Here is a 24,115-nt window from a genome sequence, read left to right as displayed (position 1 = left end):
CCCGCATGGCTGGAGGACGCCTCCTCCACAAAGTTGGAGGATGTCTTCCTCCCCTGGATGCCGGAGGAAGAAGCGGGTCGCCGACCCATGCGGAGGCAGGCCCCGGCTCGCCCTGCCCTCCTTCCTAGCACGGATGATGAAGATCCTTGAAGCTGAGGGCGGGGCAGGGGCCGCAGCCCGGCTTGCTTCTCCCCACCATCGAACTGGTGGTCACCATCCTGGGTGACCATTGGTGAGGGAATGCAGCCGAGCTGCCTGATGAAAATTCTTGAAGCCGAGCAATGGCTGAAGGGTGCCAACCCCCGCGAGGTCGTGCTCCTCCAACAGCAGCAAGACGAAGGCAACGCGGGTGCTCCCCATCCGAGGGCTCGGAAGGAGGAAGGGCGCGATGCTGAGAGGAGTGCGAAGACATGGCTACCGCCCGGGGGATCGACCCCTTTTTAAAGGCGGCTCTCCCCACTCGCGTCCTCAGGCGTCACGGACAAAGTCTTCACCGACGTGCTCTAGGGTCCTCCACCTACGACACGGGGGCTAGGTCCCACACGTCATGCAAGCTGACCCGAAACGGAAGAAGCCAAACCGCCGCACGCGGAGCGTGTGACCGCCCCGCGGTTACAAGCACTCCTCCATCCTCGCCGAAACCAGCGGTCGAAAGGGCGGACCGCCATGCAGGTGGCGTGCAACCGCACCACGGAGGCGCACCCCTTTGGCTTCGTCGCATCCAGCATGGAGGCCCAGGCCCACACGTCATGTAATCGGTGCACCGGTTACTACGTGCAAGAAACTGCACCGCCACTTGCGCCAATGTCGCGCCTTCTCGACTGCGGAACCAGTGCCGCGACTCAAGGCAACCCTGCGCATGGCCCAACAGTGCCAATCGAGCACATCGATCATGGGTCAGTCAGTCGCGGGAGGAGGCGCGATGGTTGATATGGCCAAAAGTGGACCGGCGGTAATGGCGGCGACAGACGGGCAGAAGCAGCGGTCAAATCGCCTGCAGGCTCGCGTCCCCTCCTGAAGCAGCAAGGGAGCCCTCTCCCACGGTGTGAAGACGACACGCCCGTGTTCCGTTCCCCGAACGCCTCGCGCACGTGGCCACCCCGCGAACCGCCCGTCCCGTCGTATTAACTCCTCGACAGGGCAAGCGACACCATTGGCACGCGAAGCGGACGTTGTTTCACCTCCGCCATGATGACCGCGTCAAAAAAGGTGTGCCACGCCATTTAAATTCATATCCTTTTCCTCTTCCTCTTTCTCTCTCTTGCTACAGGGACCGAGAAAGGGGATATTTCGAAAGGGATTCTTCTCCGCGAAGGAAGCGGGCCCCGAGCCCTCCTACTGATCAGGGGTTCGAAGGCTGGCCCTTCGGAAGGGTTCGACAGTCGCCCTAGAGCACTCGGGCTTCAAGCCCATTACTGATCAGGGGTTCGAAGGCTGGCCCCTCGGAAGGGTTCGACAGCCGCCCCAGAGCACTCAGGCTCCGCGCCCACTACTGATCAGGGGTTCGAAGGCTGGCCCCTCGGAAGGGTTCGACAGCCGCCCTAGAGCACGCAGAGCGAGGGATGACTCTGGGTACGTCTGTTACATGGCCGAGGCTCGGGCTACGCTCCCGAGGTACCCTAGGACATTTCCGAGACCAGCAGGAGCGATTTTGTAATAGAATCCCATCAGAGGGAGGCATCAAGCCCGCGGACCCTATCGAACGAGTCCGGGTCCGGCAACTCACCTGCAGGTACTTTTGGAGCGCGCCTCTGGGCCACTAGCCGACCCTTATCGAACGGGGCACGGGCGTCCACTCGGATCACCCGATAGCAACTCACTGGAGACACCATGTCCGGCGCCCTCTTAGGGCAACATGGCGCTTTCCCCCTTCCTCCTTGCAGAAAGGCGACGAAGGGGCGTATAATAAAAGTCGAGACAGTCCTTGATCGCCCTCTTGCTCCGTGCAGAGGCTCGAGGGCTGCTCTCGCAAACCCGGCTACGGCCAAACCGTTGACAGCGTCAACAAACCAGCCTAAAAACTCGGAACCTGACCATGCACCCGAGCTACGATCAGGTCGCATGAGGGAACAACCAGGCCGGCCAAGGCATCACGAAAGGCATTAAGACCTCAGAGGAGTCAAACCACTCCTCCGAGGCCTCGGGGGCTACACCGGCGGGTGCGCTCGCGCGCACCCACCGGAACAAAGTGTAACCGAGAAAGGTCGGTCCCCTCGCAAAAAAGTGCGGCAAAGCCTCCAAGCGAGTACCAACACTCCCTTTGAGGCTCGGGGGCTACTGTCGGGTACCGTAATTAGGGGTACCTCCAACACTCCTAAACACGGCTGGTAACCACCATCAGCACAAGCTGCATAGACTGATGGGCACGATTCAGGTCAAGGCTTCGTCTACTCAGGGACGCGATCTCGCCTCGCCCGAGCCCAGCCTCGGGCAGGAACAGTAGTCCCAGACGAATTCTCGCCTCGTCCGAGGGCCTCCTCAAGCAACGGGCGCACCCTCGACTCGCCCGAAGCCCAGCTCGGGCAGGCTTCGTAGTGAAGCAACCTTGGCCAAATCGCCTCACCAACCGACCGTATCGCAGGCACATTTAATGCGAGGATTGCCTGACACCTTATCCTGACACACGTGCCTCAGTCGGCAAGGTCGAAGTGACCGCAGTCACTTCGCCCTTCCACTGACCGACCTGACTGGAAAACCGAGTCGCTCGCCCCTCTTCGACTGCTGTGCCACCCGCTAGGGTGAGGCTGACAACAGCTAAGTTCAGCCTCAGGCGCAACAAGAAGCTCTGCCTCGCCCGACATTGGGCCTCGGCCTTAGGAGGAGGTCTCCACCTCGCCCGACCCCAGGGCTCGGCCCCCGCCTCGGCCTCGGAAGGTGGTCTCCGCCTCGCCCGACCCCAGGGCTCGGCCCCCGCCTTGGCCTCGGAAGGTGGTCTCCGCCTCGCTCGACCCTAGGGCTCGGCCTCAACCTCGACCTCAGGAGGAATCGCGTCCTCGCTCGACCCCGGCCTCGGCCTCAGGAGGAGTCTCCGCCTCGCCCAACCTTAGGCTCGGACCGACCGCGCCACGGAGGATGCATCATTACCCTACCCCTAGCTAGCTCAGGCTACGGGGGAACAAGACCAACGTCCCATCCAGGCTCGCCCCGGTAACAAGTAATGATGGCTCCCCGCGTGCGTCCATGACGACGGTGGTTCTCATCCCCCTACGGAAGCAAGGAGACATCAGCAAGGTCCCAACAGCCCCGACATCTATGCTTCTACAGGGCTCAAGCGCTCCTCCGACGACCACGATACCGCGTACACAGGGCTCTAACACCTCTCCGACAGCCACGTTGGCATGTACACAGGGCTCAGGCATCTCTCTGCCGGACACGTTAGCGCATAGCTACACCCCATTGTACACTTGGACCCTCTCCTTGCATCTATAAAAGGAAGGTCCAGGGCCTTCATGCGAGAGGGTCGCGCGGGAGAACGGGCTAACGAATAGGCTCACTCTCTCTCTCGCGCGCGCGCGAACGCTTGTAACCCTTACTATGAGCGCATCCCCTAGCGCAGGATAACACGAGCCGCATTTCCCCCCCCTGTGTTCCATCTCGCACCAACCCATCTGGGCTGGGACACGCAACTACAATTTTACTCGTCGGTCCAGGGACCCCCTCGGGGTCGAAACGCCGACACTAACGCAACTGGAATGAGTCAATTCAGAATTAAAACGGAGGAGTTATGAATTTCTGAAGTTTTAAGTGTTGGATAAAAGGGAATTAAGTGCATAATTTATTTAATCTCAATTTTATAAAAATAAAGTTACTAGATGATAAACAATATTACTATGAATTTAATGCAACTGAAATGGATCAAAAAGGAATTAAAATAGATTAAATATGAATTAAACAAGTATTTGGATTTATTTTTATACTCAAAATCCATTTTATATATTAATTTTCTGAATTTCCTAAGGATTCTGGACTAGGTACATAAAAACAGAGAACCCGAGGGTCTAACTCATAAAATTCCTTAAGACTCATTTTGCATCCGTACCGGACGGCGGGTTGTAATAGTAGAAAGGACAAGGGTTATTTTGTAAGAGGCGCGACCGAAGGGGTATGAGACGATCGAGACCGTCAGATCTGACCCAGATGGTCCAGATTAGATCTACGTTTTTTAAGGGAACCAGTATATATACCCACCGCACGATATATATCGAACGGTCACGACCCGACACGACGAACCGATACGCGCATGATCTGATCACAACCGTCAACCACCAGATCGACGACACAGATTCCAGATTGAATGGGTACGCCAGCTTTCAATCTATCCCTTTGATTTCTCCATCAACGACCAGAAGATCGTCTTCCACCCTATGTTAGCCAGACGTGGCAGCATTCGCCAGCCGCGGCGGTGCCCTGAAATCTGGCGGTTGGACCTCGCCGGCAACAGCGATTTGGCGCCCTAATGGCATATTCCCCAATGTTCTGGTGTACGAATCGCGACGCCGATAGCTTCTACTTGAAAGTCGCCTAGATGGAGGGTGAATAGGCAAATCTGAAATTTACAAACTTTAAGCACAATCTACAAGTCGGGTTAGCGTTAGAAATAAAAACGAGTCCGAAAGAGAGGGTGAAAACAAATCAACCAAAGAAATAAAGCGGATGACACAATGATTTGTTTTATAGAGGTTCGGTTCTTGCAAACCTACTCCCCGTTGAGGTGGTCACAAAGACCGGGTCTCTTTCAACCCTTCCCCTCTCTCAAACGGTCACCTAGACCGAGTGAGCTTTTCTCCTCAATCAATTGAGTCACTTAGACCCCACAAGGACCACCACACAATTGGTGTATCTTGTATTGATTACAGGTGTCTTGAGAACAAAAATGGGGAAGAAAAAAAGCGATCCAAGAGACAAGAACTCAAATGAACACAAAAATCTCTCTCTCACTAGCCACTAAGAGTTTGGAGTGATTCCGGACTTGGAGAGGATTTGATCTTTTGTTTTGTGTCTTAGAGTGAAGTCTAGAGCTCTTATATTGAATGCAATGGCTGAAAACTTGGATGCCTTGAAGTGTGGTGTTTGGGGGGTATTTATAGTCCCAACCACCAAAATGCCCATTGGGGAGGCTGTCTGTCGATGGGCGCACCGGACAGTCCGGTGCGCCAGCCACGTCACCCAACTGTTAGGGTTCGATCGTTGGAGCTCTGACAGCTGAGACCACCGGACAGTCTGGTGGTGCACCGGACAGTCACTGTTCACTGTCCGGTGCGCCTTCTGGCGCTGCTCTTACTTCTGCGCGACTATTCACGCACTGTTCACCTTTTGCAGACGACCGTTGGCGTTGTAGCCGTTGCTCTGCATGGTACACCGGACAGTCCGGTGAATTATAGCGGAGTGGCTCTCCAAAAACCCGAAGCTGAGTAGTTTAGAGTTGATCTCCCTGGTGCACCGGACACTGTCCGGTGGCACACCGGACAGTCCGGTGCGCCAGACCAGGGCAGCCTTTGGTTGGTTTTGCTTCTTTCTTTTTGAACCCTATCTTGGACTTTTTATTGGTTTGTGTTGAACCTTTGGCACCTGTAGAACTTATAATTTAGAGCAAACTAGTTAGTCCAATTATTTATGTTGGGCAATTCAACCACCAAAATCATTTAGGAAAAGGCTTGACCCTATTTTCCTTTCACTACTCAAAGTGGGGAAGGAATTGAACTCAGAGGAAGAAATTTCACCGGAAAGGATAGGGACAGACGACATGCGGTGGCTTGACCACGAGTTTTGGATGTCCGGCAATGAAGTCTACGGTCACCGTTTGACCACGCGCTCAACCCAGATCGTCCAGGATCCACAGTCTGCCCCGACGGCGCGCCCCACGGCTGCAGAGCCCTCCTCTCCTCCTCGCCCAGCTTCGACGCTGTTGGGGACTTGTTCTCAAATGCTATGAATTAAGAACAAGGCAACATAAAATGTTAAATGTTAATGTCCTTCGTCCAACGAAGCATTATTCCCTTGGGGATTAATGGACCTTGGACTAAGGTTGATGACAATACAATTACGAAGGTTAAATCTTCGTAATTGAATTTTAATAGATTGTATAAGATAACATAAAATATAGAGTATCAAAGGTAAATGAATCATAAACGAACCATATTATATCTACTCAGTATATTTACTCATTGAATACAGTTATACCTCTGCCTTGGCAAAGATTGGTTCCCGAATGATGCGATTGCGAATACAGGAATGCGTGAACAGTAAAGGAATACTGTTCACTATTTATAGGCACAGTACACAGCCTGTGGGGAATTACAATTATGCCCCTTATAAGGGATTACAACAGCGACCCAAACATTTATGGACTAAAAGGTCATTCTACTTTTAAGTCGGTTTGTAATTCCGAAGCTTCATGAAGAGGATCCTTCGGTCATCTCATGCGGACAGCTTCAGCCGAAGCTGCTTCTTCCTACAAGACCTTCGGCGACGAAGCATAGTCCCAACAGTAGCCCCTTTCGCGGTGCTAGACCGTTTTTCGTAACGAGCTTGATCCGTGAAAAAAGTCTCTTAAGCTTCGGGAAACCGAAGGTCCAAAAAACACCTTCCCTGAGCTCATTGCCGAGAAACGATTCAGTTTCCGAGCGCGTAGCGGTCCCACCTTGCAGAGCTACTGTTTGGTCTCTGCGGTCCACCGCGCAGCGAGTGCAAGCGGTTGTCCGCCTGGTGTAAAAATCCTGGCGATTCACCTTCTTACCTGCATCATTATATAAACAGACGAGTAGGTGTGAAGTTACCACAGCATTCATTGTTATTTGCACTATTTTGCTGCCAAAATTTTTAACCATAGCCGAAGCTTGACTCTCAGAATCAGACGAAGCTCCAGTTTGAAGCCTACTTCGTCAGAAGAAAAAGCTTCGGAAGAAAAAACATTTAGTTCCCAAAAAAATCAGAGTTAAATGGCCAGAGTGCGTTCTACCGCTAGGGTTGAGCGTGAGGGAGGCGAAGCTGAAGGATCAGAGACTGTTCCCATCTCCGAAGCGATGCAACGATCCGGACTGGTAACCCCGGAAGAAATCCCCACTGCTGAGACAGAACAGGCGACTGCCGAAGCGGAAGAAGGAAACATTGAGGAAACTGATTCCGAAGATGTTTATCGTATTGCCATGCCAAGTAAGCCCAGCCACTTGGACTTCGGAAAGTCGACTGTTTCGAAGGCTGATCTCTCCAAGATGGTGAAGTCGGGTTATTTCAGTGAAAGTCAGAAGAAGCTACTACGCTTCGGGGGGGAAGAAACTACCCCGAAACCAGAGAAGGATGAAATAGTCATTTTCAAGAGCTTTCTAAAGGCTGGGTTGAGATTCCCCCTGCATGGGATTATTGCAGATGTATTGAAGAGGTTTGGGATCTACTTTCATCAGCTGACTCCTAACGCTATCGTTAGGCTTAGCGTCTATATCTGGGCCCTCCGAAGCCAGGCGGTGGAGCCGTTTGCCGACAGCTTTTGTCGAGTTCATGAGCTGCATTATCAGACGAAGGCTAGAAAAGATGGATTGCATGATAACTTTGGTTGCTATAATTTTGCCTATCGGAAAACCACAAAGTTTCCTGTCATCAGCTATCGAAGCAAGTGGCCGGCAGGCTGGAAATCGGAATGGTTCTACGTCAAGGTTGATGACGACAAGGAGAAGCTTGTGCAGAGTCCGCTTGAACTAATCTTCGGAGAAACCCGACCTCATTGCAACATGACACCAGAAGGTCCAACACAAAAAGCGTTGGCTGAGTTTAAAATTATTTCAGAGCATATCAGCACAAGAGACCTGGTTCAAGAGTTTTTGGCTTTCAGGGTTTTTCCTACCTTAAAAGAATGGGAAATGTCGAAGCTAGAGGGGGAGAAGAAAGAAGAGGAACTTGTGCGGTTACCTTACTATTACAAGTTTAAGAAATATTTTAAAACACCTTGCCAAGAGTGGCTGGACACAATTGAAATAATGTGCAATGAAATACTCGGTAATTACTCCAAAAAAGAGGATCAGTTGATGACTGCGGCCTTCGGTACCCGTCCGAAGCGAAGACTGAATCGGGTGCTGGACGCCCTGGGTTTTGAATACCCTGACTACGAAAATCTGAATAAAGGTGTCGAAGGCCGGAAAAGGAAAAGGGTAACCGAAGCTTTAAATGAAGATGAGAAAGAACCACCAAAAAAGAAGAATATTCCGAAGAAGAGGAAAGTATCATCTCCGAAGCAAAAAGTATCCGACGAAGAGGAGACTCCCGCATCACGCTCTGCCACTGACGTGCACTACAAGAAACTGGTTAAAGAACGTGGGTGAAAAACCGTCGAACTTAATGTAATAGGCCGTCGAACTTACCATAAGAACGTGGGTTTACCGACGAATATAGCCGACGGCGATTTTTGGACGAACTTAGAGAAGTAAGTTCGACGGCCCCGACGAACTTAACATTAAGAACGTGGGTACCGTCGAACTTAACATTAAGAACGTGGGTACCGTCGAACTTAACATTAAGAACGTGGGTTTTTAAGTTCGACGGGGGCCGTCGAATTTTTTCTCATAAGTTCGACGGCACCCACGTTCTTACATTTAAGTTCGACGGGGCCACATGGCCGTCGAACTTATGGGTCCTGCGTGGGTCGGTGAGGGCTGCCCATTAAGTTCGACGGTACCCACGTTCTTAACCCTTTTCCAGAAAAAATAAAAATATAGAAATGAAAAATTAGACACACATAATATCACATGCAACACAGAATATCACATACAATAAAGATTTCAAACACATTGATATATGTTCATATCACAAATTCACACAAGTCCAAATATATAAGTTCACAAATTCACATAAATCCAAATACATAAGTTCACAAATTCACACAAGTTCACATCCATAGTTCACATTTGTAGTTCACAAGTTCAAACACACAATTTCAAACATTAGCTCCATCGCTCTCGATCAGGACATCGGATTGTTGTTTGTAGCTCCACCACTAGAATTGAGACATCTGTCCGCAAAGTCAGCGTGAGGGGGAGGAGTCACTTGATGAGAGCCAGAATCCTACAAAATAAACCAAAATTCTCATAAATATACAACTGGCATTAAATCACATGTACACAAAGATATAGGAAAGCATGATAAACACAAAATGTGACCATAAAAACTAGGGTGTCCATTCCTCGAGCAACGCAGGCAGAATACTCGGAATAATATGACCATTCGTGCTGCTCTACATTACCATGCAAGAAACTGTTCGAATCGATCGTGCATATCTACATTCAATAAGATTCAATAATGAACTAGACAACCACAGCTGCATGTTTTTTAAGAGAAATATGTAAAACATCCAGAAACTAATCGACGATTTTTTATTCAACAATGATTCGTCCTCATGATATAATTTAACTGATTGTAGTCCTGGATAAATACCAACTATAGGAGCACTGAGCACACCCTCAAAAGAGAAACACACAGGTTAGTTCCTGGATGCTTTACACTCCATTGATTCCAATGATCATTTCTTACTTAACTCTTATTCGACTCGCCAATAAATTGAAACCATATTTTAAGTTAACCCCCAAAGCCCAAACAGACATCAAAGAATAGATCTATGGTTATACACACTATTATCAATTTATCATTGACACCAGTACTTGGCACTGCAAAAACTCAGTGAGTTGTTATGGACCATGGGTGCTGCATTTCTGTTGTGCTATAGTTTTCCTTTATGTGCCTCTGATTGCACTTCATTTGGGCCTAGTGATGTAAGCAGAACCTGATACTGTACGGCAAGGCGAATTGTGTGCAAGTATTTTCCTTTACGTGTCTGTACTCTAGGTCTCCGTAATGCATAAATATTCCCTCTCTCTCTCTTTTGGTTACAATACATTCGACTTTGTAAGGGAATCCTCAACTACTAGTCTTTGACCCCTACTCTAGTTTTCATGGGGTAGCAGCATTAGCTAATAAAAACTCAAAGAATATAGAGAGATAAAACCGACCTTGCCTTCGTATGCAAGGTAGCTTATATAAACTAAAAAAATTGGTGATTACCTGTGCGCCATCATAGATCACCAATGAATCGCTTTGATCACAGGTTAATAGTCGCAGGAGATACTGGCTGATGGTGGTGGTGACTAACTGAACTTATCTCCAGTATGATTTCCATATTTCCCCACTGATCTTTTGAACTTCAACTGGATGGATCATATCTGAGTTGAAGCTGCGCACTATGGTATGCTATACTTGAGAATCAGAACAAACAGAGATGAAACCCTCAGCAAGTCAGATATTCTTTGTTTCTCCATTGTCTGTGTCACCTGATTCCTCTAGCAGGAGACCTAAAAGAGGTAAGGGCAGCAGCGAACTAAGATTGCAGATGACAATCAATAGAGGTAGGTTCCCAAAGGTGTCCCTGGTGACCCCAAATATCCGAGTTAGACCAGCACCAACCAAACCACCAGTAACACTTCCAGCATTAGAAATGGACATCAAAGTTGCAAATAAAGTGGCTTCCATTCCTGGAGGGCACAGTTTTGCAGCTAACACCAAGACTGGCATAAATGAAGCCTACAAAAAAAGCTTAAGCAACATAAGCTTGCATTCAAGGAAGCAATTGAAGGCAGGAGGTGTCAAAGCTAGATATTATTTAACTCATATTAATATGCAAATGATGCTCTCATTGTACACATGGAACATTGAGACTTCTATCCTCAAAATAAGTCAACATATTCCTAAGAACAGGTACACCATTTCACAACTAAGATCAGCTGATCCTGAATTGTCAGTGGCCAGTCTAAATTATGGACATATAAAAGTACTATGTTACACAGTCACTATGTAACGAAAAAGGGTACATGATCAACTGAATACATTTTTTTATGCAATCATGTAAAATGCACTCTACTGTTATTAAGCATTGCAGTAATGTTACTTACCTGACCAAGGACTGTGATGATTAATGAATCACCAATAGAAAACCACTCGTCGCTAATCCCAAACTTCCGATTTAATCCAGTTACAAGAAGCACCTAAATATATACGATGCAATATGTTTAAAGGATAGAAAAGAATTGTAGTAACAATCAAGAAAATAATATAAAGAGCACCTGTGTCATCCCAAGAGCTGAACCTATAATGGTTGTCACGAGAAATATTTTCCTTAGAGGAACTTCCTTCAGAAAATAGTTGTAGAGCCCAACACCGAGCAGGGATGCAAAGGAGGTTACAAGCTTCACACGCCCTAGAAACTCTGGTGTGAATCCAAGCTTATTTGTGCTGAAATATATTATTCAACATAAGATAAAAAGTAGTTAATAGTTTTTATTCATTATAAAATAAACAGTACATAAAAAACACAAGCAATCAGACAAGAGACAGGTTTAGCATGGAAAACCCAAACAGGTAACACAGGTGCACAAAATAGGTTTTTATGCAATCATGTAAAATGCACTCTACTGTTATTAAGCATTGCAGTAATGTTACTTACCTGACCAAGGACTGTGATGATTAATGAATCACCAATAGAAAACCACTCGTCACTAATCCCAAACTTTCGATTTAATACAGTTACAAGAAGCACCTAAATATATACGATGCAGTATGTTTAAAGGATAGAAAAGAATTGCAGTAACAATCAAGAAAATAATATAAAGAGCACATGTGTCATCCCAAGAGCTGAACCTATAATGGTTGTCACGAGAAATATTTTCCTTAGAGGAACTTCCTTCAGAAAATAGTTGTAGAGCCCAACACCGAGCAGGGATGCAAAGGAGGTTACAAGCTTCACACGCCCTAGAAACTCTGGTGTGAATCCAAGCTTATTTGTGCTGAAATATATTATTCAACATAAGATAAAAAGTAGTTAATAGTTTTTATTCATTATAAAATAAACAGTACATAAAAAACACAAGCAATCAGACAAGAGACATGTTTAGCATGGAAAACCCAAACAGGTAACACATGTGCACAAAATAGGAGGATCCAAAGAGTAACAAGCAGAAATGAAATAGTAGTCCATCCTCAATAGGCTAAAGACCTGAAGTGTTTATGTAGGGTAGAAAAAAAACACCCAGCAACTCCCCACGGTAACCGAAGCAGGCGAAGAGCCTCCAATATATAGCAACAAGGCTAGCCTGACAGATAGCATCCAATCCAAACCAGGAGCACAGGATCACCCAACTAATCATAAGAAATCCACCGACGATTGGTGATTTAGGCACAACCAATCAGAAAAAAAACAGGAGTCACCATTCGGTTATGGTTGGTTCCATAGGGTGCACACATTGCTAATCAGCACATGAACCACCACGAATAATGACAACCTCCTCACTGGAACCTCCGTGGAAGCAGCCCGTTACTCGTCCATAATCAAAGAGATTGTTGGTAGCCCGTGCATATCAGAGATATTGTTGGTAACCCATGCATAATCAGATACATCATCGGGAGCCGAGAACCAAGCTACCTTGCTGGAATTGCAGTCCCAGATGCGAACAGATCCGTCGACGCTGCCGGAGTAGAGCTTGTTCGAACCAGACGGCAGAGAAATCCCACCGATAGCCTATCAGATTTTATGATTACTGTAAGACTCCACCACAACTGCTAGACAGAAATTGGCGATCGCGTCGAGATAGAGAATTTTCAGAGAGATGGGGGAAGCGCGCACCTCGGTGTGTCCAGCAAGGGCGCAGAGGAAGACGAATCCGCCCTCACCGCTGCAGCGGCGCTTCTCCTCAAGGGGCGGCCTATCGTCGTCATCTCCATGCGCTAGTTTCGGCTTCGACTCAGCCGCGCACGCGTCGGGCACATCGGGCTCGGCATGGCGACCCAAACCGGATCGCACCGCCTTCTGAGAGGGTTCGAGAGGTCTCGTGCATGAGGGCACATCGGGCGGCGGCTGCGGCGGCGGTTAGGGTGGCGAGGGCGGGCCGCGTGCTGGGCAGCGCGCTAGCAGGCGTGCGGTGGGGCGGCGAGGCGGCGGGGCGCGCGCGGGGTGGCGGCGTGCTGGGCGGCGCGCGAGCCGGCGCGCGGTGGGGCAGCAGGGCGCGCGCGGGACGGGGCGATGGCGGCGGGCAGGTAGCGGCGAGCGCGCGCGGTAGACAGATGGAAAGAAAAGAGACGTGGGGGGTGAGAGATTTAGGTTTTTGGGTTTAGTTCGACGGTGTTCACGTGACCCACGAATTTAATATAAAAACGTGGGTACCCACGTTCCTAATACGATAAGTTCGACGGTTTTATCACGGGCCCACGAATTTAATTTAAGAACGTGGGTACCCACGTTCTTAACATAACCCACGAATGTAACTCAATTAAGAACGTGAGTACCCACGTTTTTAAATTAACCCACGAACATTTATTAGTTTCTTGTAGTGGTGGAAGAGATTTTGAAGGTAATGACTGAATCCCTGCCTGCGAAGCTAAGTCCATTGGGGCCTCAACTGACAAAGTTTTTTCAGAAGGAAAAGGAGCCCAAAAAAACGAAGAAAACAACTAAAACAAAGAGACAAAGAATCATCGCAGTAACAGAAGTCATTGACAAGACACCACCGAGAGCTTCACCTCAGAAGATACCGGCGGCTGAGGAAATAACAAATATTGAAGTCACACCTTCGGAGGTCGCGGCTACCGAAGCTACCTCAACTGAAGATTTGAATTTGGCAAGCACAATCGAACACATCGACAAAATGCTACTAAACATGGCCACAGAGGAAGCCACTACTGCCGCCGAAGAGGCCATGGCCGCAGTGTCTGAGAAAGAAAAGGAATTTGCTGACGAAGCTTCAGAGGACGAAGCCTTCATGTTTCAAAATTTAGTTGGACAAGAATTGTCAAAAACCGAAATAGAAGAGCTTAAAGAATATGCCAAATCTTGCGGATATAAACCAGGAGCACTCCTCTTCGGGGGTATTGACGATGAAAAATTAGACTGTATCCGGGATCAAACTGGAGCTAAGGTTATCGGTACTCTATCAAAGAGTATCGGTTTTCCGAAGCTGGAAACGGACATTAGCCGCTACCGACGACAACATATCGTTGGTAGTTTATTTTATTCCAATTTCAAGGTGAACTACTTTTCCCTTGACTTTTATTGTTTTTAATAATGAAGACATGTCTAACGAAGGTTGTTTACGTGCAGAGTATGCTGTTGAGCAAGGCTTTGAAAATGCAGCAAGATCTAGAAGACAAAAAACACGAGGTTATAATTGAAAATTTAGAGAGCAAAATAAAAGAGCAATCAGCTACTATTGAAAAGAAAAACTTCGAGCTTCAGACAACTGAAAGCTTATTGGCAGAAGCCGAAGCTAAAGTAGCAGAATTGAATACGAAGCTTCTCTGCCAATCTGAACAGTTTGAAAAAGAAAAGCAAGAACTTAATACGAAACTTGAAGCCGAAGTCCAACAAAATTCAGATTTGAAAAAATTATTGGCAAGCCTTCAAGACAAATGTTTGGAGTTTAGCAACAAATGTATTCAACGACTGAGAAAAATCTTCCACTCAGTCGGGGCCAGCAGTGGGAAGTTCACCCCGTCAACTGAAGATTTACCAAAGACCTTCGAACATATTGAGGGTGAAATTGATGAGCTTGACGAAGTTATAGCCGGGCACGGTGACTTCTGTGCCTGGGTAGCTTCTCGGGGCACTGCTGCAGCTTTTCTGAAAGCTGGCTGCGACCATGGAAAAATTGTTAATAGGCCCAATTTCACTCTATCACCATCAATTTTAGATGATATTCCTGACCTCGCCCGAAGCATTTCTAATAGATTTGTAAAAATGATATGGACAAAAGGCGGGCGAGAAAAGGCTGGAGACGAAGCTCGGAGTCATCTTGAACCAGTAAGAAATCATACCTTGTGCTTACCTTTTCCTTCAAGCTTGGTTTTGACCCACAACAACTTAATTCATGTAGGATGACGAAGCCGAGACCGATGCTTAAAGAGTATGACGCCGAAGCTGAGGCCTCATGAAGATCAGTAGGAGTAGACTGTAGACAAACTCAAGAAACTTTTGAAATAACTTTTGTAAATATGACTAAACTGTACTTAATGAATTCTGTTCATACCTTGTAATATGCTCTTAGCCTTCCATTAATGTATGAGAGACGCTTTGATGTGGACGAAATTATCTTTTTGAGCCGAAGGCGAAAAAACACCTTCCCTTCTTTTCGTACACAGCGAAGCATAAAAAACAACTTTTCCTTTTTTCCGAAGCTCTTCTTTTCGTACACGACGAAGTACAAAAGACAGTTTTTTCCTTTTTGCCGAAGCAACCACTTATGCTATGATGATGGTTATCCTACATATGCTTGGATGAATGTTTATGAATGCAAGTGTTATGATGTAATGTGATGTGCAAATGAATGTCCAAACACATATCCGAAGCCATAATCACAACCGTTATTTCCTTAGAAAGAATCACATATCAGCGCTGACTTTTCGCTGTAAGCCTCCCTTAGCAGCTTCTTCGCCTTTTACTTCAGCGGAATCAGCGTTGACTTTTCGCTGTAAGCTCTGCATTCCCTTAGGAACGTCTTTGGAGCTTCTTCGCCTTTTACTTTCGGCGGAATCAGCGTTTATTTTTCGCTGTAAGCTCTGCATTGCCTTAGGAACGACTTTGGAGCTTCTTCCTTGTTTCTTTCCGGCACTCGATGGTGCGTTCTCAGCTTTTACATTTACATCTTTAGGGGATTTTGCTCTTATAAAGCTAAAAAAGGAAATTACATGTGATGGCCCCATTGAAAACCTTTCTCCCCCTTCAGAAAGGAAAAGGGTGCCATGAAAGAAAAAATAAAAAATATAAAAAATTACATCAAGTTATACATAATATCGCCGAAGCTCATCCGCATTCCAAGATCTAGGAATGTCGTTGCCGTCCATATCCTTCAATCTGTATGAACCGGGTCTTGACGAAGATACTACCAAAAAAGGTCCCTCCCATTTCAACTGCAACTTGCCCACTGTATCTGGGTTAGCCACTCTCCGAAGCACCAAATGTCCTGGCTCAATATTCTTTAGCCGAACCTTTCTATCACGCCATTTGATTGTTTCGGCTTGATATTTATTGATGTTCTCCACAGCTTGAAGCTTGATCCCTTCTATAGCATCTTTTTCCACAGAATGATCAGCTTCAGGATCTGATTCTGCCGAAGCTACTGCTCTTATTGATCCAGTTTTAGCTTCTTCCGGGGTTATTGCTTCGTCACCAAACAATAATTTGAATGGAGTAAAGCCTATTGACCTTGATGTTGTTGTGTTGTGGCTCCATACCACTTTGATTAATTGATCTGGCCACTTTCCCCTGGGTTGATTGAAGATTAACTTCATTATTCCTGTCATTATGATGCCATTGGCTCTTTCAACGAGTCCATTTGACTCCGGATGCCTGACTGATGCAAAATGGATCTTCGTGCCAATTTGATCACAGAATTCTCTGAAAGCTTTGGAGTCGAACTGTGTTCCATTATCTACAGTGATGGCCTTTGGTACTCCGAAATGACAAACAATATTCTGCCAGAAAAACTTTTGAATGGTGGCCGAAGTTATTGTGGCTAAAGGCTTTGCCTCAATCCATTTAGAAGAATATTCCACAGCCACTACAACATATCTTAAGTTTCCTTGGGCCGGTGGTAACAGACCTAACAAGTCAAGGCCCCACCTTTGCAATGGCCAGATGGGTTGTATCAGCTGAGTTAGGGACGAAGGTTGTTTTTGATCTCTTGCACATTTCTGACAACCTTCGCACTTTTGAACTAATTCCGCTGCATCCGAAGCTGCCTTCGGCCAATGAAACCCTTGACGGAAAACTTTTCCAAGTAACGGCCTAGATCCAATGTGAGATCCACACAGGCCTGCATGTATTTCTTCCATCAATTCTATGCCTTCGGCTCTAGATAAACACTTGAGTAATGGAGCACAAACTCCATGCTTGTACAACTCCCCTTCTATCATGACATATGGACGAGCTCTTGCCTCTATCCTCCTGTTGTAAGTTTCGTCATCTGAAAGGAAATTACCCTGAAGGTAAGAGATAATCTCAGTTCTCCAGTCTTCACTATAAACAGGAGATATATTGAGGACTGCTCTTTCAAGAAGTTCCACTGAAGGTGCTTTTATTGTTTCGAAGAACACATCTGAAGGTAAGGGCAGCCCCTGTGCTGCTGACTTAGCTAGCAAATCAGCATGCTCATTTTGTCCTCGAGGGATATTTTTGACAGAAAATCCTTCGAAGGAAGCTTCAATCCTTCGGACCGTGTCTAGATATTTTTCAAGTTTCGGATCTTTAGCCTTACAACTCTTGTTGATATGACCCGAAACAACCTGGGAATCAGTTTTAAGAATGGCCCTTCTGATTCCCATTGCTTTTAACTTCCGAAGGCCCAAAAGCAGGGCTTCGTAGTCAGTAATATTGTTAGTACAACTAAAATCGAGTCTTGCTGCATAACAAGTTTTAACTTTGGATGGTGAGACCAACACATCGGCTGCTCCTGCTCCCAAGGTTCCCCAAGACCCATCGCAAAACACTGTCCATACTTCGGCATCTTTATTTGTTTCTTCATCCTGAGCCCCTGGCGTCCAGTCAGCAATGAAATCTGCCAACGCTTGAGACTGGATCGAAGATCTATGCACATAATCAATGCAAAATTCATTGAGCTCTGCAGCCCATTTTCCAATCCGTCCAGTAGCTTCTCTATTTCTCATAATATCCTTCAACGGTTGTGAAGAAGGAACAACAATATTGTATGCTTGAAAGTAATGCCGAAGCTTCCTGGATGCCATCAAAACAACATATAACACCTTCTCCAATTCTGTATAGTTTTTCTTTGATATACTAAGAACTTCAGATACAAAATACACTGGGACCTGCTTCTTGACTTGGCCATCAAGCTTCTCCTGGACAAGTGCTGCACTTACCGCTGAATGCGAAGCTGTCACATATAATAACAAAGGAGCCTCTGGCGTTGGTGGAGTTAATGTTGTTAAATCTATCAAATATTGCTTCAGTTCCTCGAAGGCTTTTTGTTGGCTTGGTCCCCATTGAAAGACTTCGGCTGATTTCAGCACTTCGAAGAATGGTAAATTTCTCTCTGCTGATCTGGATATGAATCTATTGAGAGATGCCAGCCTCCCTGTCAATCTTTGGGCCCCCTTTTTTGTAGTTGGTGGCTCCATTCGAAGTATAGCTTCAATTTTACTTGGATTAGCTTCAATTCCCTTTGTTGAAACCAAGCATCCAAGAAATTTCCCCTTCTTTACTCCGAAGACACATTTTTCTGGATTCAACTTTAGACCAGCTTGTCTAAAACTGGCGAAGGTCTCCTGCAAATCAGCAATGTGATTTTCCTGTTTCGTGCTTTTTACAATGATATCATCAACATAAGTTAGCACATTTCTGCCTATCTGAGACTGGAGAACCTTCACAGTCATTCTGCTGAAACTTCCTCCAGCGTTCTTGAGCCCCTCAGGCATCCGAAGGTAACAATATGTTCCACTAGGGGTTATGAAACTGGTCTTCGGCTCATCCTCCTTCTTCATCCAAATTTGATGATAGCCTGAATAACAATCGAGAAGACTCATAAGCTCTGACGAAGCTGCTGCATCAACTAAGGAGTCTATCCTTGGCAATGGGAATTCGTCCTTCGGACAGGCCTTGTTGAGATCCGTAAAATCGATACACATTCGCCATTTTCCATTGGCCTTTTTTACCATAACAGTGTTAGCTAGCCATTCTGGGTACTTTACTTCTCTGATAACTCCTGCACTGAGGAGTCTTTTGACTTCATTCCGAGCGCCTTCGGCCTTGTCATCAGACATTTTCCGAAGCCTCTGCTTTCTGGGTCTGAAAGATGGGTCAACATTGAGCGAGTGTTCAATAACATCCCTGTTAACTCCGCAAAGATCATTGGCTGACCATGCAAAAACATCTTTGTTGTTGAACAAAAACCTTATCAAGGTTTTCTCCTGTTCTTCGGATAATTGAGAGCCCAACAACACCTTCTGCTCTGCTATGTCCTCACATAAGAGCATGGGCTTCGGCTGATCTGCTGAAGCTGCTTTCTCCCTTCTGAATTTGTACTGTTCACAAGCTTTAGCTCCATCTATGTTATGGGTTGCTTTTGAGTCAGTCCAGTTTCCCTCGGCCCTTCTGGCAACTTCCTGACTTCCATGAATAGCAATGGGTCCTTGATCCGAAGGTATCTTCATGTAAAGGTAAGCAGGATGAAGAATTGCTTCGAAAGCATTGAGGGTGCCATGACCAATAATTGCATTGTAAGGGTATTCCATGTCAACAATGTCAAACACAACTTGCTCGGTTCTGGTGTTGTTGATGAAGCCGAAGGTCACTGGCATGGTGATCTTGCTTAGTGCTACAATCTGTCTTCCTCCGAAGCCACAGAGAGGGTGTGTAGCATCATGAATCTTGTCTTCTGGCTCTTGCATTTGTCTGAAGGCCTTAGCAAATATAATATCAGCTGCACTGCCTGTATCAACCAAAACATTGTGGACCAGAAATCCTTTGATAACGCAAGAAATAACCATAGCATCGTTATGAGGAAAATCCTTGAGCTGAAGATCCTCTTGGGAGAAGGTTATTGGAATGTGTGACCATCTTGACTTGATGAAGGGTCCCCGCACTCCAACATGTTGTACCCTTCTCTGCGCCTCTTTCTTCTGCTTTTTGTTGGCTGGTTCTGAGCACGAACCACCTGTTATCGGGAACACCAGCTTCGGGGCCGAAGCAGCTCCAGCTTGATCGTTAATCGAAGCCATCAGCTCAAAAAGTGGAAGTGAGTTGACCGGAGGTGGGCGCCAATGTTGGGGACTTGTTCTCAAATGCTATGAATTAAGAACAAGGCAACATAAAATGTTAAATGTTAATGTCCTTCGTCCAACGAAGCATTATTCCCTTGGGGATTAATGGACCTTGGACGAAGGTTGATGACAATACAATTACGAAGGTTAAATCTTCGTAATTGAATTTTAATAGATTGTATAAGATAACATAAAATATAGAGTATCAAAGGTAAATGAATCATAAACGAACCATATTATATCTACTCAGTATATTTAATCATTGAATACAGTTATACCTCTGCCTTGGCAAAGATTGGTTCCCGAATGATGCGATTGCGAATACAGGAATGCGTGAACAGTAAAGAAATATTGTTCACTATTTATAGGCACAGGACACACCCTGTGGGGAATTACAATTATGCCCCTTATAAGGGATTACAACAGCGACCCAAACATTTATGGACTAAAAGGTCATTCTACTTTTAAGTCGGTTTGTAATTCCGAAGCTTCATGAAGAGGATCCTTCGGTCATCTCATGCGGACAGCTTCAGCCGAAGCTGCTTCTTCCTACAAGACCTTCGGCGACGAAGCATAGTCCCAACAGACGCGACGGCCCTCTTTTCTTGTGGTTTGCCCGGCTACAGGTGATCTCCAGGATACGTGGTGCCGGGGATGGTAAGGTCTTCGGGTTATGGGCATGTTTGGTTCCTTGCTTAACTTGTCACACTTTGTCTAACTTTTCTGACTAAGGTTAGTTCTTCAATTTAAACGACTAACCTTAGGCAAAGTGTGACGTAGTTAGCCACGAACCAAACAAGCCCTATATATGTTTGGGGCTAACAGCCAACGAAGAATCTATGACCGGATTTCTAGAACAGAATTCGTCATTTAGGAGGATAAGCCTTGACCAGAGAGGAAAGGAGGTCGTTGTCTACATACGTATCCCGACCGAGACGCTCGCATGAAGTTCACAACCAACTATAGCAGACATGGTGATTTTTTTTTGTTACGGAGGAGCGCAGTTCGGTGCTATCATGTGGTGATACGGAAGGGACGACGCTGGTCTACGACTGGAGAACAAAACAACAAAACAAACAAAGAAAAAAGAAGAAGAGTACGTAGGAGGGTATATGGGGCATGCATGTGCTGGCTTTGGAGAGTATGTGGCCGAGTGATCACGTCATTGCCGAGGTGAGGCTTCACCCTTTATTTCTTTTTGTTTCTTCTTTTCTTTTTATTATTTCTCTATTTTCTGTGTTTCATAGTCCAATGTCAATTTTAAATCAGTTTTAAATTCAATTTTTGAATTAAAATGTAAATGGAGTTCAGACTTCAAATCTATTTAGATGCACAAACAAAAACTCTAGCATGTAATACAAAAATATTATTTGTTGTCGTTTTTTTATATCAATTGATTATTAATTAATTCTCTAGGATGCACAATCCATTCAAGAAATAATTCAATCAATTAATCAAATTAAAAAAATCTTCTTGTTCTCTTTTCTTAACATTTCAAGATTCAAATATATCTTTGAAATAATCAAAATATAGTTTTATCATTTATTTATTTTTAATAGAATATCTTCAAAGGCAAGAAAATCCTTATAACTAGCCATCTTAATTTATTTTTTTAGTGTATTTTCTCAAATCCCTAAAAATGTGATTTTAGTGTGTTACAACATTTTTCGATTTAATGTTTTTTTATTTTCTTTAACGAGCAAGTCCTCTTGGCATTCCAAGAGATCATCCTTCTCGTTAATGGTTTCAATTAATTAATTCAATTTCTTCTTTTGGTCCATGCTAAGGTTGGCAAAGAGAGAAAGTAAATCTTCTTCATTATCGCTAGAACTACCCTCATCACTAGATGTAGTATATTTGGGGGTACTTTTAGAATGTACCTTCTTCTTCTTGCCATCCTTTGCAATGAGACATTTGTGGACGATGTTGGGGAAGATGAGGCCTTTTGTTGACAGCGATGTTGGCGGCGTCCTCGTCGGAGGAGGAGTCGGTGGACCTCTCGTCGGAGTCCCATTCCCGACACATGTGCACATCGTCGCCCTTCTTCTTTAGTATCTCTTCTTCTTATTATTATTCCCCTTATTGTCTTCGTCCCTGTCACTTTCACTAGAAATTGAGCATTTAGCAATAAAGTGATCGGACTTACCACATCGGTAACACACCCTTTTGGAGCGGGGCTTGTAGTCCTTCCCCCTCCTTTGCTTGAGGATTTGGCGGAAGCTTTTTATGATGAGCGTCATTTCCTCGTTGTCGAGCTTGGAGGCGTCGATTGGAAGCCTGCTTGATGTAGGCTCCTTCTTCTCTTCTTCTGTTGCTTTGAATGCAACGGGTTGCACCTCAGGTGTGGAGGTGGCGCCTTGCTCCAAGTTGACAATGTGTTTGTAGTCTTTGATCATAAGTTCAAAGCTCACAAACTTGCCAATTACTTTCTCGGGAGACATCTGTTTATATCTAGATCCCCACGTATTAATTGTACTTGAGTAGGATTACGAAAAACAAGGGATCTTAGAATAACCTTGACCATTTCATGGTCATCCCATTTGGTGCTCGTGAGGTTACGCACTTGGTTCACCATTGTCTTGAGCCGGTTGTACATGGCTTGCGGCTCTTCCCCTTTGTTGGGGACGAATCGACCGAGTTCTCACTCGATCGTCTCACGCTTGGTGATCTTGGTCACCTTGTCCCCTTCGTGCGCGTTTTGAGGACGTCCCAAATTTCTTTGGCGCTCTTTAACCCTTGCACCTTATTATACTCCTCTCAACATAAAGAGACGAGGAGTATAGCAGTTGCTTGGGAGTTAAAGTGTCATATTTGGGCGGCCTCGTCCGAGTCATAGTCTTTGTCCCCCACTTTTGGTACCTGCGCTCCAAATTCAATGATGTCCCATATGCTTTCGTGGAGTGAGGTTAGATGATGCCTCATTTTATCACTCCACATACAATAATCCTTACCATCAAAATATGGTGGTTTTCCTAAGGGAACGGAAAGTAATGGAGCGCGCTTTGAAATACGAGGATAGCGTAGGGGCATCTTACTATACTTCTTTTGCTCATGGCGCTTAGAAGTAGTGGACGACTCCGAGCTTGATGTGGAGGGTGACGAAGAGTCGGTCTCGTAGTAGACCACCTTCTTCATCTTCTTCTTCTTGTCACCTCTCCGATGTGACTTGATGGAGGAAGAGGATTTCTCCTTATACTTGTTGCCGGACTCCCTTGAGAGAGTCCTCTCCGAGTCCGTGGGCTTTTCGCTGGTCATGATCTCCCTCCTAGCGTGATCTCCAGACATAACTTCGAGTTGGTTAGACTCTTAATGAATAACTAACTCTGATACCAATTGAAATTCGCCTAGAGGGGGTGAATAGGCGAAACCTAAAATTTATAAATTTAAACACACACTAAGGTCGGGGGTTAGCGTTGGAATTAAATTCAAGTCCAAAAGACAATCTCTCTTGTTAGGAGTTGCTCAAGGATTACGGATGACATATGGGAGCCAACTCAATTTCACACTAGCAAGGAAACGTTAGAGAGGGGAAAACAAATCAAACAAGAATCAAGGCGAGTGAACATAATGATTTGTTTTACCGAGGTTCGGTTCCAAAGAACCTAGTCCCCGTTGAGAAGGTCACAAAGATCGAGTCTATTTCAACCTTTTCCCTCTCTCAAACGGTCACTTAGACCGAGTGAGCCTTTTCCTTAATCTCTCGGGTCACTTAGACCTCGCAATGACCACCATACACTTAGGTGTCTCTTGCTTCGATTACAAGTCACTTGAGAAATAGAAGGGAAAAGAAAAAGGCCATACCAAGCGACAAGAGCAACAAAGAACACAAGTGATCCTCTTACAAGCCCTAATGCACTAGAGTTGATTTCGGGGATTTGAGTGGATTGATTGCTTTGATTGTGTCTTGGAGTGTTGGGCTTTTACTCTTGCAATGAGTGAGAACTCAGAAATGCTTGGATGGGAGTGAATGAGGTGGTTGGGGGCTATTTATAGCCTCTCAACCACTTCTAGCCGTTGGCTGAGTTCTACTGGTGATGGGCGCACCGGACAGTCCGGTGCGCCATCGGACAATCACTATGCACTGTCTGGTGCGTGCCACGTCAGCGCAACCGTTAGGGTCCAGAGCTGGTCGACCGTTGGAGCCTTTGTCGTCTTGCTGCACCGGAATCATCAGTTTAACCCATAATTATATTTGCATAGACCAAATTAACACATAGACATAGTTGATTAATCATTAGTTTAATTCATAGGCCATAGACATCTCATATTTATATAACATGTTCATCAATTATTCTGTAAATGATATGCCTGTAGTTTC

General features: G+C 45.8%; 1 protein-coding gene across 3 annotated transcripts; it reads right to left on the bottom strand.

The window, feature by feature from the left end:
- Positions 1 to 8,711: 8,711 nt before the first annotated feature.
- On the bottom strand, positions 8,712 to 13,135 carry LOC103639425 (folate-biopterin transporter). 3 transcript variants are annotated; one of them, XR_002749269.2, is made up of 8 exons: positions 12,656 to 13,135; positions 12,455 to 12,550; positions 11,674 to 11,819; positions 11,480 to 11,572; positions 11,100 to 11,268; positions 10,929 to 11,021; positions 10,045 to 10,560; positions 8,712 to 9,051 (listed from the first exon to the last, which is right to left on the bottom strand). XR_002749269.2 is itself a non-coding variant. In XM_020544407.3 (3 exons), the coding sequence occupies exons 1-3, from the start codon at positions 12,751 to 12,753 to the stop codon at positions 11,627 to 11,629; spliced, it is 387 nt and encodes a 128-aa protein (XP_020399996.1). In that variant the 5' UTR covers positions 12,754 to 13,135; the 3' UTR covers positions 11,593 to 11,626. The 3 variants fall into 3 exon arrangements, 1 of the variants encoding a protein (XP_020399996.1); XR_002749270.2 differs by lacking the exons at positions 10,929 to 11,021; positions 11,100 to 11,268; XM_020544407.3 differs by lacking the exons at positions 8,712 to 9,051; positions 10,045 to 10,560; positions 10,929 to 11,021; positions 11,100 to 11,268; positions 11,480 to 11,572 and having other exon boundaries at positions 11,593 to 11,819.
- Between the last annotated feature and the right edge of the window lie 10,980 nt (positions 13,136 to 24,115).

The sequence above is a fragment of the Zea mays genome, chromosome 9 (genome assembly GCF_902167145.1).
Source record: "Zea mays cultivar B73 chromosome 9, Zm-B73-REFERENCE-NAM-5.0, whole genome shotgun sequence".
NCBI lineage: Eukaryota > Viridiplantae > Streptophyta > Magnoliopsida > Poales > Poaceae > Zea > Zea mays.
Note: the sequence above shows the minus strand (reverse complement) of the source record. Positions and strands in the feature narration are given on the sequence as shown.